The 19,200-nt window shown below is 37.8% G+C and overlaps 1 protein-coding gene and 1 non-coding gene across 3 annotated transcripts; one reads left to right on the top strand and one right to left on the bottom strand.

Moving 5' to 3' along the window:
- The first annotated feature begins 2,722 nt into the window (after nt 1–2,722).
- On the top strand, nt 2,723–5,321 carry LOC126586682 (protein EARLY-RESPONSIVE TO DEHYDRATION 7, chloroplastic-like). Of its 2 annotated transcripts, XM_050251608.1 has the most exons (4): nt 2,735–3,613; nt 4,074–4,240; nt 4,432–4,516; nt 4,988–5,321. In XM_050251608.1, exons 1-4 carry the CDS (start codon nt 2,829–2,831, stop codon nt 5,172–5,174), a joined length of 1,224 nt encoding a protein of 407 aa, XP_050107565.1. In that variant the 5' UTR covers nt 2,735–2,828; the 3' UTR covers nt 5,175–5,321. The 2 variants fall into 2 exon arrangements, with proteins under 2 accessions (XP_050107567.1, XP_050107565.1); XM_050251610.1 differs by lacking the exon at nt 4,988–5,321 and having other exon boundaries at nt 2,723–3,613; nt 4,371–4,513.
- A 12,622-nt stretch (nt 5,322–17,943) lies between these two features.
- Nucleotides 17,944–18,048, bottom strand: LOC126588094 (small nucleolar RNA R71). The gene has a single exon (XR_007611323.1). It is a non-coding gene; the product is annotated as a small nucleolar RNA R71 (small nucleolar RNA).
- Between the last annotated feature and the right edge of the window lie 1,152 nt (nt 18,049–19,200).

Below are 19,200 nucleotides of genomic sequence, written 5' to 3' on the forward strand. Positions count from 1 at the left end.
TTTTTTCTTAGATTCTTATAAACTAGGTAGTCCGTTAATACACCTAATTGTTGTGCCCTTTTACGATCAGCAGTACTGACATAAACAACCACCAGCCTCCATTTACAATGGTCGATCACATCCTCAATCGGCACCTCAATGAAAAAATCACCATAGTTAACCAAAACAACATCATTCGCATATCTCCAAAACAAGCATATACCACCTACAATTCCTCAGGCTCGATAGCATGCATACATGATATTCCGAGCCTTCGTTTCAAGTAATGGTAACTTCTACTATGGTTCTTAGTTTCCAATAAAGCCATTACCTCGGGGGAGTGGAGCTGATTTTGCTCCAAAAGATCGTCAATTGTCAGGTCCCCCCTCGATACCCCGACAGTTCCAACATATGATTTTCATTACGATCGCGGAGACCCCTCGTAGGTGGCCTCCGCTTGGTCCCTTCCAAACCTTGGAATCTTATACGCACGGGTCAAATCTTCTTTGATCACTTCCAAATTCGTACCATCATCCTCACGGCTCCTTTTCACTTCTCATCTCATAATAGCCTCAATTATGGGGAGAAGGTTAAAATGATCCGAGTCCTGAGACAATAACCCATCCCCATACTTCCACCTTCCCTCTCAGGAGTTCTATCATGGAACCCATCATGCTCAACCACAATGGGAATGTTTAGATCAATGTTATTACTAGGTTGCATGACCTCAGTACTTTCCCCATTCGCAATGAGCTTTTCTGGATGGTTCTCCAACACTATCATCCCAGTTTCAGGCGCAATTGAACCTCCCAGACCAATGAAGCCTGCATCATAAGCTTTCTCCCGTTCCACTCTCTGGCGTTCCTTCTCTTCAGCCTCCACGGCACGACGTCCGTGCGGGTCAACCCTTCCTAAGCTATCCTATCGCTTCCAATTAAACGATGAAGATGAACCAATTTGCCCCCTTAATTATCTTTGCACATCACCTTTACCCATAAAACATGTTCCCTCTCAAATCATATTATGCATCAAGCCTATTGGACACATACAACGCCTCTGTGTCCACCTCTGAAGCCTCTTCACCAAGTCTCTCAACCTTGCACCACTGACTGACATGCTCCACCTTGCCACAAATGAGGCAATAGTTAGGCAGCCCTTCATAATGAAAATTAATCTAGATCATCCCATCATTTGGAAACTCCACGTTTGCTCCCTTCATAAGAGCTCTCGAACATCAAAGGAAATCTTTACACATAAGAATCTACCAATGCAATCTCGACCATCGTCTTTGTCCACCTCGGCCACTTTACCAATCAAACCCCCTATTGTCGAAGCAATAACCTCCGTCATATTGAGTGGGGAAACATTATGCAATTGCACCCACATTGTAGCCAAGTGAAGGGGCTCTGCCCACTGCCCATGGAAAGCGACATCAACAACCAAATCAAGCCCCACCGAATGCCCTAATTGACACCCCTCCCTTCCTCTCCATAAACTAGTGAATTAATCGATAATCCCATTCTCATTGACAGCTTTGGTCGAGAAAACCTCAACCACCACACTGTAATGGAAACCCAACAAAGCACCCTTAACAGCCTTCTTTTCAATTTTAATCCCACCTTTCTCCTTCTCTGACAATGATAGACTAGTTCCAAACTTCGTTGCCAAAAACTCCATATTTTTCTTGCCAATCATCTCGATTACAAACCTTAGAACCACTAGACTTAGTTGTGCACTGGTAGGAATGTGCCAGCAGTTCTCCAGTACTCACAACCCACCAAGAATCTGATCCCAAGTTATCTATTTGATCCGGAAAGCAGCAACATAGATCAGCGTCGTCACAGTTTTTGAACCCTAACCCTAGAGCTTTGCTGCACACATGATACCCTCCTTACAAGGACTCATATAACAAGAGATATCGATTGAATAAAAGATCTTAGCTTTAATAAAGTTTTTCGTAGGGATTATGTTTACAAAATAATTCATAATCTATACTTAATTAATAATTTAATAATTTATACTTAATTACTAATTTAATTATCTATAACCACAACATTTTGTTGTAAATTTAATTTTAAAAATTTGATCTTCCTAAGACCATCTCCAAACCTGGGCTAAAAGCCAAATTACCCACACCCAAACACTCTCCAACCCATGTTAAAACTTTAGGCTAAATGCCAAATGTTATTTCTGGGCCAAATACCCCCCCCCAGCTTTCCCCCGGGCTAAATGCCAAATGTTTATCGGAATTTAATTTTTTTTAGATTAAAATGTTCATAAAATTAATTTACAATAATCTACATATTTTTTTTAAATTGATTTAAGAAAAAAATTAGCCTAAGTTCATGCTTTAATAATTCCGGGCTAAAATTTTAGGACAGCAGAGTTGGAGCAGAAAAGATGTTTCTGAGCTAAAAGTCAAATTTTTCAGACAAAAAAATTTAGCTTTTAGCCCAAGGGTTGAAGATTGTCTAAACATCAGCCTTCAACTCTTGTCGTATCCAAATTAATTGATGAAGGACACTCTATTTATGCCAAAATAAACTTCTTTCTTAATACGCAGCCCCCCAAATTGTACGTGGCGAGAGCTCAACCACCCTGAAACCAACAAACAGTTACTTTAGTCTTTATCACAGCATCCACCACCCACGGTCCTTACGCGGCAAATCCACCTGTCGCCACGTGTTCCGGCATCTCCATTGTCGTCCTTACCGACACGCCCTCCATTTTCTTAGAAGTCTGAGCCCAAGATTTCTCCTACCTTAAAACCCCCATATCTGGCAGTTATATCTTCCCCAACCCGAAATCCACCAACATTCAAAATTTCAGACAGACACCAACCTAAGACCATGTCCGCTTCAAAACCCACTTCTTACCCATCTGTCGACATGAACGACCTCGCCGAGAACCTCTTCCCGGAGGACGACGCCGTTTCGACAGAAATCCCAGTTACCCATTCCTCCGAGGACCTCCTGGTCAAAATCCCCGGCGCTATCGTCCATCTCATAGAGAAGGACTCGAGCATCGAACTCGCCCGCGGAGAACTCACCGTCGTTGGTCTCCGGCAGAACGGGAATGTAGTCGCTGTACTCGCGCGCGTGGGAGACCAGATTCAGTGGCCTCTGGCGAAAGACGAACCCTCCGTGAAGCTCGATCAGTCCCACTACTTCTTCACTATTCGGGTCCCGGCAGATGGGTGGCCAAAAAGAGGAGAAATTGACGACTCGACCGGGAAGAGAGGCGAATTCGAGTTGCTGAATTACGGGTTGACTTTGGGGTCAGCGGGGCAGGAGGGTTTGCTGAGGGAATTTGATCAGATTCTGAGGAATTACAGTTGTTTTTCGGAAGGGAAGGTTGAGGGGGTGGGGAATTGGGAGGTTTTGGACGCCAAGGGGGAGGAGGTTGGCGATAGGGCCGCGGCGTACTGGACTACTCTGGCTCCGAATGTGGAGGATTACAGCGGGAAATGTGCGCGGTTGATTGTGGCGGGTTCGGGGCAGATGATAAGGGGAATTCTGTGGTGTGGGGATGTGACGGTGGATAGGTTGAAGTGGGGGAACGAGTTCTTGAAGATGAGGATGGGACCCACTTCGCCATCGGAGATTAGTCCGGAGGCCTTCAGGAGGATCCAAAGGTGTGTTTTTTAATTAAACAGAATTGTTTTTTAAAGTTTTTGCGCCTGCCCGTTTGATTTTGGTAACAATTATGATATTTATTAAAAGAAAAAAAATACGTCCATTTCCGCCTTAAATTCCTAAAAAATATTATTTTTTTGTGGTAGTCGGTATTGCGAGTTTTTTTCGTAGGAGAGGGTATCAAATATGTGTAGGGGGCGGTCGAATTTCTTCAGCCCCTCAGGTGCGAAATTATAGAAGATCCCCTTTAAGATGACTGCTTAAGCAACAAATTTCTTGCTTAAGCAAGTCAACTAATTGAGCTCAATTGTAGATGATTTTCAGCTTCTTAGTTTTGGGTTGAGTTTCGATGATCGGGTGTTACTTCTCAGTGTTGTCAAACTTTGATACTAGAACCACCCTGTTTTTAGCATGCAGCAGTACAAGGCTACCATCCTATAATGTATTTGCAAATTTCAGGGTTAAGAAGTTGACCAAGAGGTCGGAGGAAGTGGCCACCGGGATCCTTTCAGGGGTTGTCAAAGTATCTGGATTTTTCACGAGTTCGATAGTTAACTCTAAAGTGGGGCAGAAGTTTTTTAGCCTTTTGCCTGGAGAAATCATCCTTGCTTCCTTGGATGGATTCAGTAAGTCTTTTGTTTGAGGTGTACATGTTTTGTTTTTGGATTTTGATATTTGAGATATGGAGGTGCTGAGCATGAAATTATGCGAGTTGGAGTGGAATATCAAGTTTTTCCCCATTTTTTGCAATCTTAGGAAATAGGACTAGTGACATTTCTCTTGTGCTCAAGTTTGCTGTTTGTGTTTGAAAACACAGACAAGGTCTGTGATGCTGTGGAAGTTGCGGGAAGGAATGTCATGTCAACCACATCGGTCGTCACCACTGGGCTTGTTTCACATAGGTAATTCTTAATGTGACCATGAACTTTTACTTATTTGATCGAATCCTTATCAGTTTCAGTATTTATAGTTCTGATCACTTTATGGTGTAGTTTCTTGTCCGGTAACGGGCCTTAAAATTTCACGATGGCGTTGGTTCCGTGTAGTGCTCATGGTTGCTATTCGGTGGATGTTTGTAGAAGATTTTCTTTGTTGTTTTCTTAATGGTGTTTGTTCAGAACGTTTTCATGAAATCTGCACAACTATTGCAGCTGCTGTAGCTTTGATTCTTAGAGCTAGGTCAATGCAAGTATAGGTTAGATTTGGGTGTATACCAGATCCGTCATAGTTGGTTTGCATGCTTTTCCGAGACATGGATTTAGTTTTTGGCCATAATGATTAGACGAGATTTTCCTTTTTGTTTTCGTATATATTTATATTGTCAACTAAGGGAATCAATGGCTGACCTACATGTGATGTGTTCTTCATTGCAGGTACGGAGAACCGGCGGGGAAGGTGACGAATGAAGGGCTTGATGCCGCAGGGCACGCTATAGGGGCAGCTTGGGCCGTGTTCAAGGTGAGTAAGGCTCTGAACCCGAAGAGCGTGATCAAGCCAACAAAGCTTGTTAAAGCTGCTGCTGAATCCAAATCCTCGTCCAAGTTGAAGTCCTCAAAATAAGAAGTGATATGCCTCTCTTGATAGCTGTTTGGGTTTGTAAATGAATGGATTTCTCCAAATTTATGTTCCTTTTTTGTCAAAGTCTGAAAATGGAGTGTGTGTATCTAAAATACGAATGAAAATAGTAATTCTGAGCCTTTGCATGCACCCAAGCGGGTCTTCTGAGAGATTCCACGATCATGGGAGGATCGAAAAATATGCATATTGGTGGTCTCATCTTTTAAATTAGATTAAACATGTAATCATCTGCGCAGAATTTGGCATACACAATGAACCAGAGCAGTCTCAGTATGCATCGCTTTTAATGGTTCATGGTCGAATTTCCCTGCTCGTAAATTTGGCGTAGATTATAGCAGATTGAATAAATTAAATAAAAATGACGGGTATGTTGGAGACATGGAGGCAGATTCTCTGCCCTTTCACTTTCCGTGCCCTGTTTTCCTGTTTTATGTGGTCACGGTAAAATCACGTCAATATTTTATATTTTTTTTATAGAGATAATAAGACAAGAAGGTATAGTAATATAAAATATTGACATAGCTTAACTGTGACCACACAAATAGGAGGGCACGGAAGGGCACGGGAAGTGTGAGAGAGACTCTGCCTTCGGCTAATAAGGTGGCGTATTAACTCTGGCCACGGTGCGGTATCGTATGGAAAACCACAAAACATTTTGGTATTGATTCGGTTCAATATCATGGGGTGTAGCAAATTTTACAGGTTTTTTTGTTTTGTTTGTGTGGGCCCAATTTTTGGTATTGGGCTGAAGAAGGATCCTGGTGGTTATAAAAAAAGGGTCCTGCTAGTGTGATAAAGGACATTACAATGAGTTGGACCCCGAATTCCATTTCATCCAAAAAAATGTTGCTCACCAATTAAAATGAGTTCGACCCTAAATTCCATTTCATCCATTCAAATATTGGCATTAGTACAACCAAATGTTCATTTAAACATTCAATAAACGTTCACAACCAAGAATTTCATCCATCCATCCATTTCTTGCAAGGTGCAACCATTCCATTTCATCCATCCATTTCATGCCACATCAAACATTCAATTAAATGTTCACAACCAAGCAATATCAAACGAAATGTTTTATGAAATTAGTACAACCCAAATGAAAAGCGAAGTTCAAGTTCGAGTAACCATAATAAAGTCATACAAAGTTTAGTTCAAATCAAAATGCCTTCAAACCAAAAACATAAATGGTTCAACCTAAAAAAGCAATGCAACATCAAAAATGTTCACAACCATTTTAAACTTTATGGCTACTTCCAACATAATAAATGTTAAATTCCACCTTGTGGGCAATCTAAACATATTAACTTCTTCGTTTAAAAAACAATAGCATATTAACTTCTTCCTATGCACAGCTTGCTTGAAATACTCTAATCTTCGTAAAGAGCTCCTCATAAACCTCCCACAATTACTTACGGATAAAGGGCCTTGGTTAGCCTCTTCATCCTTGACTCACAATTAAGTTGGTTATGTGAGTTGTACATCTTACATGTAAATACTCCCCACTCAAAATGACTTGTGAATTTCCCACCTATTCATCTTTGACCTAAGTGGATCCAATGCAACTATTTGCGAAGCATTGTCAACCGTGATTGTGAGTACTTTACTTATGCCCCATTCAAAAATAAATTTCAATCAACTTAGCTATTGTGGTTCCGTAGTGGTTAGGAATAACACAAAAATTAATGATCCTCTTGTGCATATTCCATTTGTCATCAATAGAGGGTGCGGTGGGGACCATATAATTCATGTTTGAGTGCTTGTCCAATTGTCCGTGTAAAAGAAATTTGGTGAGCATTCAATTCTTTCTTCAAACTAGCCTTAGATTAGTCATACATTCTTAAAAAAGTTCTAACAAGAGTCCTCCTAGAAAGCACACAAAGCAATACAATTGCAACACTAGAAAACCTATCAAACCCCATCTTATCAACAGTATTAAAGGGCATCTCATCAATAACAATCATATCTATACATCCTTCCAAACATTCGAATTGGTTAAACACCCCTGCAACCACTTTTTACCCGCTTTCTTATCCCCAAAAAGACTTTATTTTTATTTTTATTCATGTTCACGGGGTCCTATCTAAATTGTCTTTCAAGATGTTTTCTCATGCCGGTCGTCCCGTTTATAATTGGATCAGCTGTATGATCACCCGAGTTTCTTCTATCTTTAGGGCGATAGATACATTTAGCTCTAAGTTTTACTTCTTCAACCATTAACGTTTTCCCCTTTTCATCTTTTACAAGATTTCCTCCTTCATCTTTGACGCTTACTAGAATCTTAACCTCATACGATTTAAAGTGTTCTCCAACCCAACTACGTTTACTGTCTAGGAGATGATAATCACTTACCTCATCTTCTTCACCATCGCATTCACTTCCAAGTTCAGCCTTACTTTCGGCTCCTCCACGGGGTCCAAAACCTGCAATAAACAATCACACACAAACACAACGGACATGAAGTTAGCATATGCATAATATTTGAACCTAATTTAAAAATCCAACGACTGATAGGACAAATAAGCACTAGCTAGCAAGCATATATCAACACAGTTACATTCAGAAGAAATATTGTAATTTAGTAGTACAAAGTGACAAACAAGTTTACTTATTGATATATTGATTGATTTATATGCAGGATATGTGTGTGTGTGAGGATTTGAAAGAAAAACAAAATAACACCACAACCCTTAATGCTCCCACGGATCGACCTTCTGGTGGACTCAACCCAGGCCATGACTACTAAGTTTTATGGACGCCTACTTTGGGTACAACCAGATAAAGATGTACGAGCCAGATACAGAAGCAACATTCTTCGCTATTGACCAAGGTATGTACTGTTACAAGGTTATGCTCTTTGGTCCTAAAAATGCAAGCTCTAGGTAGTGACCACCCATAACGGATATACCAAGCATGATCACTCCTAGCATGTGTATGGTCCCCCATCGCGGATATACCAAGCAGGACCATCCATGTACCACTACTACATGGTGCAATCTCATCATCACACTTTATACATAATTATACGCACACATGATATCGATTCCACATATCAACCAGCATCTAGTCATGTGGAGCACAACACAAATAATTCCCTTAATCACTATTTCTACTAAAAATCTAATAAATTACCTAACTCATCTCCTGACTTTCATCTCCATCTCATGGTAGGTAGTAATGCCAAGTTCAAATAGGTCTTCAATTGGCAATCATATCCAAATAATTATCAAACAATATTGAGATCCCATAATTGTCATAACATTCATCATAATTATCAATCACATTATTAAAAAGATAATTAAACACATAACACAAACATCATCAGTACACAAGCCAAATCATATTTAATAAGCATAGGTCTATGGCTAAATATATAAAAATCACATTTCAATAGAAATCATATTTATAAGACCAATTCATATTCACAATGTTACTAATATAAGAAATTAAAGTACTAATCATATCTCATATATTCAAGTCACTATCTAACCAATATAGGCCCACTAAACTTCAATTAGTCCCGTGGTACTAATTCTAGTTTCTAGAACGTTTCGAGACATGTTGACCAAAAGTCAAATCTTGGTCAACGGTAGGGTACACAACATTTTATATTTTTTTTATAGAGATAATAAAACAAAAGGAATAGTAATATAAAATGTTGACGTGGCTTAACCGTGACCACACAAACAGAAGGACACAAGAAGTGGGAAGGCAGAGAATCTGCCTCCGGCTAATAAGGGTGCGTATTAGCTCTGGCCATGGTGCGGTATCGTATGGTGTGGGAGTGGAACCGAATCCAAAACCAAAAAACATTTTGGTATTGATTCGGTTCAGTATCATGGGGTGTAGCACATTTTACAGGTTTTTTTGTTTTGTTTGTGGGCCCAATTTTTGGTATTGGGCTGAAGAAAGATCCTGGTAGTTATAAAAAAGGGTCCTCCTAGTGTGATAAAGGACATTACAATAAGTTGGACCCCAAATTCCATTTCATCCAAAAAAATGTTGCTCACTAATTAAAATGAGTTTGACCCTAAATTCCATTTCATACAAAAAAATGTTGCTCACTAATTAAAATGAGTTCGACCCTAAATTCCATTTCATCCATTCAAATATTGGCATTAGTACAACCAAATGTTCAATTAAGCATTCAATAAACGTTCACAACCAAGAATTTCATCCATCCATCCATTTCTTGCAAGGTGCAACCATTCCATTTCATCCATCCATTTCATGCCACATCAAACGTTCAATTAAATGTTCACAACCAAGCATTATCAAACGAAATGTTTTATGAAATTAGTACAACCCAAATGAAAAGCGAAGTTCAAGTTCGAGTAACCATAATAAAGTCATACAAAGTTTAGTTCAAATCAACATGCCTTCAAACCAAAAACATAAATGGTTCAACCTAAAAAGCAATGCAACATCAAAAATGTTCACAAGCCTTTTTAAACTTTATGGCTACTTTCAACATAATAAATGTTGAATTCCACCTTGTGGGCAATCTAAACATATTAACTTCTTCGTTAAAAAAAATAGCATATTAACTTCTTCATATGCACAACTTGCTTGAAATACTCTAATCTTTGTGAATAGATCCTCACAAACCTCCCACAATTACTTACGGATAAAAGGCCTTGGTTAGCCTCTTCATACCTTGACTCACTATTAAGTTGGTTGATGAGTAGATTTTATATTATATATTTTACCCTAATCTTAGTATATTTTGGTTAATATTTTAGAAGAATTTTGATGCTTTGAATTGTATTTTCAATATAGGACTTTTGACTTCCTCTGGAGTAAAATAGGACCAAATGGACGAATTTTGGAGTAATTCCAGTTGGAGGACGTTCGTGAGTCACCTAGTTTGATTGTATCAAAATTTGGGATTTTTCCACCAAACGGTTATTTTCTGACGATAAAATAAAGGAGCGATGTGCAGTGTTGGAAAATGACGTTTTTGGGCTTAAATTGCATTTTTGGAGCCCAAGATGACCTCGGATGGGTTCGTGGCCTTCTGGAGAAGTGTTCAGAATATTCCAAACATTAAATCCAGCTATATTGGGCCAGTTTTGGAACAGCTTATGGGTCCAAAACGTGGTTGTTTAGATTTTAAGCGAATTTTACCATTTAATTTAGGGTTATGTTTCCTATTTTATTTGATTATTAATTTTAGTTTCCTAGGGGGAATAAAGGACCTGCTTTTAGGGTTTGTGTGGGGGCTTAGCAGATATATTGCTTGGCCGTCTACAGTTTTTCACTACACTTTCTTTTATGCAATTTTGGAGACAGAGATAATTGTTAGGGTTTTGGAGATTTTCTACTTGAAGGTGTTTTCAATCATTTTCTTAATAATATTTTCTATGATTTCAATTATGAATATGCGTAACTAATTTCTTTTGCTAGAGTGAAGCCTTGAGCCTTAGCATGAATATGTGATTTTTATTTAATTGCTTATGATTGATTGCATGCATACTTTGAATTGTTAATCACCGAGATAAAAACTATCTAATTGTCTTAATGCCTAATCATCATTAGGATCTTTAGAAAAGTAATTTGATGCAATTTTGGTCGGAAGGTTCCCTAAAATTGACGCTGGCTTCTTGTGATTAATAATTGTAATTTCACTTAGGATGAACACCACGTCTTAGGGTTGCATGGTTTTTCAAAGGATTTTCATAAAGCATAATGAGTCTTTCATGTTCAGATTTGATCCGAACGTCCGGACGGGTTGCATGTTAGATATACGTTCTATATTGGAGGTTCCAAGTAGAATATGAATTAGGAAAATCTAACATTCAAAGTGGCATGTGTAGATCATAAGCAAGGAACAAAATGCCGATAATATCGGCGATATTTCGCCGATATTATCGGTTTTTCACAGGTCTGATATTTTAATAGGTATCCGACGGGTTTTCGGAAAAATATCATGATATTTTGGATACGTGCAAATCCGAGAAGAATGCCGGAAATGGGTGTGCCGATTCCCGAGCCGATTTCGTCCCAAAAACCTACAAAGCGATTGAAAATACAACCACAATTCATATGCATGAATCAATCGAAGAGGTAAGAAGGTGAGGGATCGGGAGTTGACTTGACCACCGACGGCGATGGCGACGACCTGCATCGCAACTTGCGTCTGCATCTGAATCTGGACTTGCTAGAGGTTTCTGGTAAAACTAGAGAGAGAGAGAGAACTGCACTTGCATCAAACTCGCAGCTGCACCTGAATCTAGCCTTGCTAGAGGTTTCTGGAAAAACTAAAGAGAGAGAGATAGAGAGAGAGATAGAGAAAGAGAGATTTTCTGGGTTTGTGTGTAAAGGGTCATTGGCTGATAAGATATTAAGCTGTGGGTTTGAATTTTGCGGTTTGGTGGAGGGTGGAACCTTCTTCTTTTCCGTCTAGGAGGTCCGGGCTCGACGAGGAGGAAGGCGAGGGAGGAGCAAAGGGAAAGGAAGTAGAGGGCGCCGATGGGGATGACCGATTTGAGGTAGAGGTCACGGCACGGGAGATAGAGACGACACCGACGAGGCGATAGACGCGGACGAGGAGGATCGAGAGATGATGTCTGTGTGTGTGTGTGGGAGAACTGGAGAAGGGAGAAAGGAAGGGCGAAGACTCAGAAGAGAGAAGGAAGGGAGAAGACTCAGAACTCAGAAGAGAGAAGGAAGGATCGAGAGACTGAGCTCAGTTTCTATGTACGTGTGTGGTGTGGGGGGTCTCGAATCTCGATCTCTGTGTGCGTGTGTGGTGGCGTGTAAGTGTGACTCACTCTCTGACTCTCTCTGTCTGTGGTGGCGTGTGAGAAAAAAAAAAGCATCCAATGATCCAAATAATTCAAATTCTGTCTCTAGCTCTCTGATCCAATGATCCAAATAACATTTTGCAATTTCAGACCATGGACAACAAATAATAGTGCTTTCATAATGAAACTGTGTACCACTGTGAGTCCGTGATATTCTTTCACATGCAAAACAGTGTGCCATTGTCTGTTATATTCTTTCACCTTATCAGAGGTGGAGTATCAGAGGCATTCAGAGCATTTTCGTTTCTTCTTCTTCCCTTACCATTTTCAAAGCCATTCCAGATCCATTCCAAAGCTTGAACACAAAGGGTTCCAATTTAAGGTAAGTTTACAAACTTATATCTATATTATTGTAATTTATACAACAACAAATAAATTTGTGTGGACTCGTATGTTAATTTTTTTAAGTAATTAATCCTTGCATGTTAATTTTTGTAAGTAATTAAGTAATGTTAACAATTACATGTTAATTTTTTTAAGTAATTAAGTAATGTTGTATAATTATTCCCTAGGATAATTTTAATATGTTTAATGTTATTTATTATTTTATTAATATTAGGTTTTATTATCAAATTGGATTATTATTCATTAATATTAGGTTTTTTTTTATTATCAAATTGGATTATTATTCATTAAATTGGATTATTATTCATTAAATTGGATTATTATCAAATTGGATTATTATTCATTAATATTAGGTTTTATTATGAAATTGGATTATTTTTCATTAATATTAGGTTTTTGTTTTATCAAATTGGATTATTATTCATTAAATTGGATTATTATCAAATTGGATTATTCATTAAATTGGATTATTATCAAATTGGATTATTATTCATCACCATGTTTTATATTAGGATTATTTTTTATCAAATTGGATTATTATTCATTAATATTAGGTTTTATTATCAAATTGGATTATTATTCATTAATATTAGGTTTTTTTATTATCAAATTGGATTATTATTCATTAAATTGGATTATTATCAAATTGGATTATTCATTAAATTGGATTATTATCAAATTGGATTATTATTCATCACCATGTTTTATATTAGGATTTTTTTTTTCATCAAATTGGATTATTATTCATTAATATTAGGTTTTATTATTCCATATTATTTGTATAATTACTTAAATTTTTACAATCATTTTCTTTACTTCGTATTTAATTCTTCTGTAGAATAACTTTATTATTTAGGTTCTCTTATTTTATCAAAAAATAATTGTCTAATTTTCATGAAAAATAAATATAGGTACGTTTAAGATGTCCAGTGGAGTTACTAAACGTGATCCAGCTTGGGAACATGGAGACCCAATAGACAGAAACAAACATGGCACAATTTGCAAATATTGTGGTCGGGTAATGAAGAGTGGCGGAGTGACACGACTTAAGTACCATCTTAGTGGATTAGATATAGCAAAAAATGTCCAACGATGCGATAATGTCCCCCCAGAAGTGAAGGCATTCATCAGCACATTATTAAAAAATAAAAAACAGCAGAAGGAAAAGATAACACATGGAATGGAAAATATTCGAGCTGGGCTATAGGGAGAAGTCTATGGCCAAGCGGTTGACAGTGATGATGATGACGATGAGGAAGAATGTGATGATGACATGGGACCTGAAGAACGACGCAGGTTGAAACAAGCATTACGTGCCTCCAAACAGTCAGCATGGGAAAGAGAACACCTTCATAAAATTCCTAATAGAGCCCAAGGTTCCGGGACAAGTGGTGGTGCACAAATGAGACGGGGAGGCAGTCTTAGAGAATCACAACCAACACCACCAATAGCCCCAAGTTTATATAAGTCATCCAAAGCACGTCAAAAGAGCTTTTGGAGTTATTTCACTGGAGGTAATGTGAAGGAGGGAATGTGGCGTCTAATTAGCAAGTTCTTTATCTATGAAAATGTCCCTACTGAGAAAGCATCATCACATCATTTCAAAAATATGGTAGTGGGATGTCAACAGGCCGGTGTTGGAGTACAACCTCCCATTCCCTATGAGATAAGAAACAAATATTTGGATATGGAGTATAAAGACATTGGCGAGTATGTTAACAAGTTGAGGTCAAAGTAGGAAACTAATGGTTGCACAATCATGTGTGACGGATGGACCGGCCCGACCAGATTGTCTATCATAAACTTCATGGTATACTCCAAGGGAAAGACAATTTGTTTGAAGTCTGTTGATGCTTCAGACCATATAAAGAACTACAAGTATATTTACAAATTATTGAGGGATGTAATCATGGAGGTGGGAGAGCATAATTTTGTCCAAGTCGTGACCGACAACGGTTCTGCATTTGTCAAAGCTGGAAAAAAGTTAATGAAGCATCATAATGTGTTTTGGATATCATGTGCAGCACATTGTATTGATCTCATGTTTGAGGTAATGGGGAAGAGAGAATGTTGCTACTGTGGTCAAAAGAGCTAGAACGATCACAAATTATATTTACAATCACGGTTGGTTGTTGGCAAAGATGCGTGAATTTTGCAAAGAAGAAATTATTCGTCCAGCTACCACTTGATTCGCCACCAACTATATTGCATTAAACAGCCTACTTAAGAAGAAAGCAGGGTTGAAGCAACTATTCACTAGTGACGATTGGGCCAACCACAATTTCAGCTGCTCAAATGCAGGTCGTATGGTGGAAAGTATAGTGCTTGATCATGCTTTTTGAACTCAATCAGAACATGTGTGCCAAGTGTTTGAACCTCTTTACAAGGTTTTACGGATTGTTGACACAAAAGTGTATCCTACTATGGGGGCAGAATATGAGTTGATGCGTGTAGTGAAAGATGAATTGGAAAGAAAACATGGTGCAAGGTGGGTCATAAAGATAATTGAAGACCGATGGTATAAAACATTATACCACGATTTGCATGCAGTAGGTATAAATTATGTCATAATTTGCAATTCATTTCTTTAGTTGCATAAGTATTATTTCTCTTATTAGAGTATGTGTTTCTTTGAACAGCATATTATTTGAATCCTCGATACCAATACAGACCCGGTGTTGGAGATGATGGTACCCTTATACGTGCTGTACATAATGTATACTCTAAATTAGAACCTGCATCACCAGCAGTTGGCCAATTTGGAAATGAGGTACACAATTACTTAAATTATAATAATTACTTTGTTGGATTAAACTAACACGATTTATTAAATTCAGCTAACATGGTTTAAAGATGCAAGAAGAACTTTTGGAGAATTAACATCAATTGCTGCTCGAACAACAATGTCTCCTAGTGAGTGTAAACATGTTTCACTATAAGTTTATAATAGAATTTGTTGGAGTTATTAGGCTTATCAACATTGTTTTTCATTGTAGCTGAATGGGGGATCATGTATGGGACCGATGCACCAACTGTGAGAAAGTTAGCAATCAAAGTATTATCACAAACAGCTTCCTCATCTGCTTGTGAAAGAAATTGGAGCACATTTGCACTCATACACACAAAGCAAAGAAATAGGTTGGCTCATAGTAGGTTGGAAAAATTAGTTTATTGCTACTACAACATGAAGCTTCAAATTCGAGATAAGGAAGCAAAAATAGATCATGTCGACCGTGGTGACCCACTAGATGTGTTTGATATTGTTGGTTAAGATGATGATACAGAGGGTAACCAACTTTATCAATGGATTAGACCTCTTCATTTATATGATGATGAAGGCAACCCAGCTCCCAGAGTTGCTGAAGAATCACGTAATTAAGGGATAAATGTAGAAAGAGTATTAGAGGAGGAGGTGGGATCTAGCAGCGCTGACTATTTGGAAGAACTTTTGCGCCCAAGACCAAGAAACACTGGAATTCCACCTTCTTCTAATCCTACACAACCACAACATCGTGCTGATACTAATGATAGCTCTAGTACAAGATCAGCAGACTCACTTACCACCAGAGGTGGGAATGATGAAGGATATAGTGGAGCTGGAGGTAGTGGTGGTGGATATGGAAACTATGTTGGACCACCTCCCGGATTTATGAGCCCCTTCACTGGTGAGGCAAACTTCACGCATGCAACACAGGATGATGACCATGGCAGTAGGCGGGCAGGACCAGGAATTGGTGCCATAGGGAAGGACTATACTCGTAAAGAAAGAGGCAAGGGGATTTTGTCAAGTCAAGAAGATGACTCGTTATCTATAACTTCGGACTCTGTTGGATTGGGAAGTAGTAACTATGGTTATACTCATAACCAACCATTTCCCTACCCTTCATATCCCAATCCTGTTGGGATGGAATCGAGCGACTAATGGAAACAATCCGAGACTCAATCTTCAAATGATTTTGCTTATAGACAAGGTTAACCAATCTCGGATCCATATGGATGGCATGTTAACAATTACATGCAAAACTATTTTGGGGATTTATCATTTGATAACTACTCTTCACAATACACTCACTCTACACATAGAGATGATGAAGATAGTGAAAAATTTGAACCTCATAGGAACTCTATGTGGTACTAAGTCACTCATGTATCTTACCATGTAATGTATAAAGTGTAAAATATTGTACTAATTCATTATATATAAATGATTATGGTGTGTTTAGACTTCTTTCATTAATTACTACATATTTTCTACACTCACAATGTTTGTCAGCTCGCTATATAATCAACTTGATAATGTTAAATCCATCATGCAATGCATTTCCTTCCAATTTTTTGTGATAAACTAATAGATAATTGACTAAATAAACATCCTGCAAAGTTTCAATAAAAATTTCCAAGTTTTTCTTACAATTTCCGTGGTTTCCATGTAATTTTTATCGATATCGATATTATCCCGATATTTCCATCGATATTTCCGTGTTTTCAGACTACTGATATTTCCGATATTACCGATATTTAATACCTTGATCATAAGTAATTGGTAAAAGTTCATAGGATTGCTAGGTGATGGTAGAACCCTAGTGCTTTCTTAATTTGATTTCTCCCAAAAATAAAAAACTGTTTTCTTTTCCCTCTAGTTTTAATAGTGCAGATTGTCTTATTTTTATTAATTAAATTAGTTTGTAATTTAAATAGGTTATAAAATCAATCATCTCAATTTCTACTTTACAATAATTAATTGGAATTTGATTTGTTTCGAATTATTTTAATAATCCCTGTGAAGTACGACCTTGCGAGATCCGTTTATACTACAGCAACCTTGTGATTCTTGCAAGTATAATAGGAGTTTTTAGCCCGTTCACATGAGTAGTAAAATCCCTATCAAGAAAATGGCGCCGTTGCCGGGGATTATTTAAAATAATCCCTACTAATCAGATTTTCAATTAGTTATTGCTGTATATACATATATAAAAAATATATAATTTTCATTTTTGTTTTATTTTTCTTAGATTACAGCAGTATAATGTAGATTACAAAGATAATCTGTGCATGGTCAGCACCCGTTCAACAGTGCAGAACTTGCTTCCTTTCGATCCAGAACTCGAGTAGACTTTAAGGAGATGCAGGGAGAAAAATTTGCAGTGGGTTTCTTCTCTGGAGGGTACTTTTCTGCAGTCTTTATTTTCTGGGGACTGCACAATAAGGAAACAATGGCATTTGTAATTCCAGAGGCTGGTAAGCTCCTGGGTGATTCACTGACAGCTCATACCACTAACATATCAAGTTGCATTACTTATCTGGCAATGGAGGAAGGGTCAACATTTGAAATAAAACAGCACATGCTGAATGTTCTACCTACATTTCATGGGTTATCAACTGACGATCCTAACATGCATATTGCAAAATTTTTAATGGGATGCAAGAATATTTTGGTGAGGGGATTTTCAGCCGAATCTATTAAGCTCCGTTTGTTTCCATACACTGTAAAAGATCAAGCAAGGAGATGGCTCCTCACACTCCCATCTGGAAGCATTAGTACTTGGGCCCAACTTAGTGAAAAAAATTTAAACAAGTATTATCTAGTTTCAAAGACTCTTGACATGAGAACTCAGATTTTATATTTTGCCCAAAAACCAAATGAAGAGTTTCATGAGGCGTGGGAACGGTTCAAATAGTTGATTAGAAAATGTCCACATTCCGGTATTAACAGTACGGATCAAATGCATATATTTTTCAGAGGGTTAAATATGACTACAAAAACTCTTATCAACGCTTCATGCGGAGGTTCGTACAAGGATAAAACTGCATAAGAGGCTTGTTTGGTATTTGAAAAAATGGCAGCAGATACACAACAATGGGCAGTTGAGCAGCCACAATCTAGATCCATTTTTGAGATGTCTAATGGTTCACCATATGTGTCGGCACAAATTGAAAAAATGGAGAAAAAGCTTGAAAGATTTGATGCAAAATTTGACATGTTCTTACAAAGAATTTCAGGTTCACAGGTTGCTGTACAGCAGCCTTTACAAGCTGCTTCCAACATGACAAATCATGATTTTTTGAGCTGTCCACATAACGATGCTTATCCAGAGTTTACAGTGGAGCAGGTTAATTCATTTAATAATTTTCAACGTCCCCGAAATGACCCTTATTCAAATATTTACAACCCGGGGTTGGAGAGATCATCCTAATTTAAAGTGGAATAGAGATCAGCATGCTAAACCACAATTTCAACAACAGATACAGCAACCTACTGCACCTAAGGCTACACGGAAGGTTCCCTGAAATTGACGCTGGCTTCTTGTGATTAATAATTGTAATTTAACTTAGGATGAACATCACGTCTTAAGGGTTGCATGGTTTTTCAAAGGATTGTCATAAAGCATAATGAGTCTTTCATGTTCAGATTTGATCCGAACGTCCGGACGGATTGCATGTTAGATATACGTTCTATATTGGAGGTTCCAAGTAGAATATGAATTAGGAAAATCTAACCTTAAAAGTGGCATGTGTAGATCATAAGTAATTGGTAAAAGTTTATAGGATTGCTAGGTGATGGTGGAATCCTAGTGCTTTCTTAATTTGATTTCTCCCAAAAATAAAAAACTGTTTTCTTTTCCCTCTAGTTTTAATAGTTTACATTGTCTTATTTTTATTAATTAAATTAGTTTTTAATTTAAATAGGTTATAAAATCAATCATCTCAATTTCTACCTTACAATAATTAATTGGAATTTGATTTGTTTCGAATTATTTTAATAATTCCTGTGGAGAACGACCTTGCGAGATCCGTTTATACTACAGCAACCTTGTGATTCTTGCAAGTATAATAGGAGTTTTTAGCCCGTTCACATG

This window comes from Malus sylvestris, chromosome 10, assembly GCF_916048215.2.
Source record: "Malus sylvestris chromosome 10, drMalSylv7.2, whole genome shotgun sequence".
NCBI lineage: Eukaryota > Viridiplantae > Streptophyta > Magnoliopsida > Rosales > Rosaceae > Malus > Malus sylvestris.

What these genes read in the sequence shown, in the direction of transcription:
- LOC126586682 (XM_050251608.1), top strand. Translation starts at nt 2,829, where the DNA reads ATGTCCGCTTCAAAACCCACTTCTTACCCATCTGTCGACATGAACGAC. An exon ending in GCCTTCAGGAGGATCCAAAG is followed by an intron (nt 3,614 to 4,073) that starts GTGTGTTTTTTA and finishes TGCAAATTTCAG; the next exon opens with GGTTAAGAAGTTGACCAAGA. An exon ending in ACTGGGCTTGTTTCACATAG is followed by an intron (nt 4,517 to 4,987) that starts GTAATTCTTAAT and finishes TCTTCATTGCAG; the next exon opens with GTACGGAGAACCGGCGGGGA.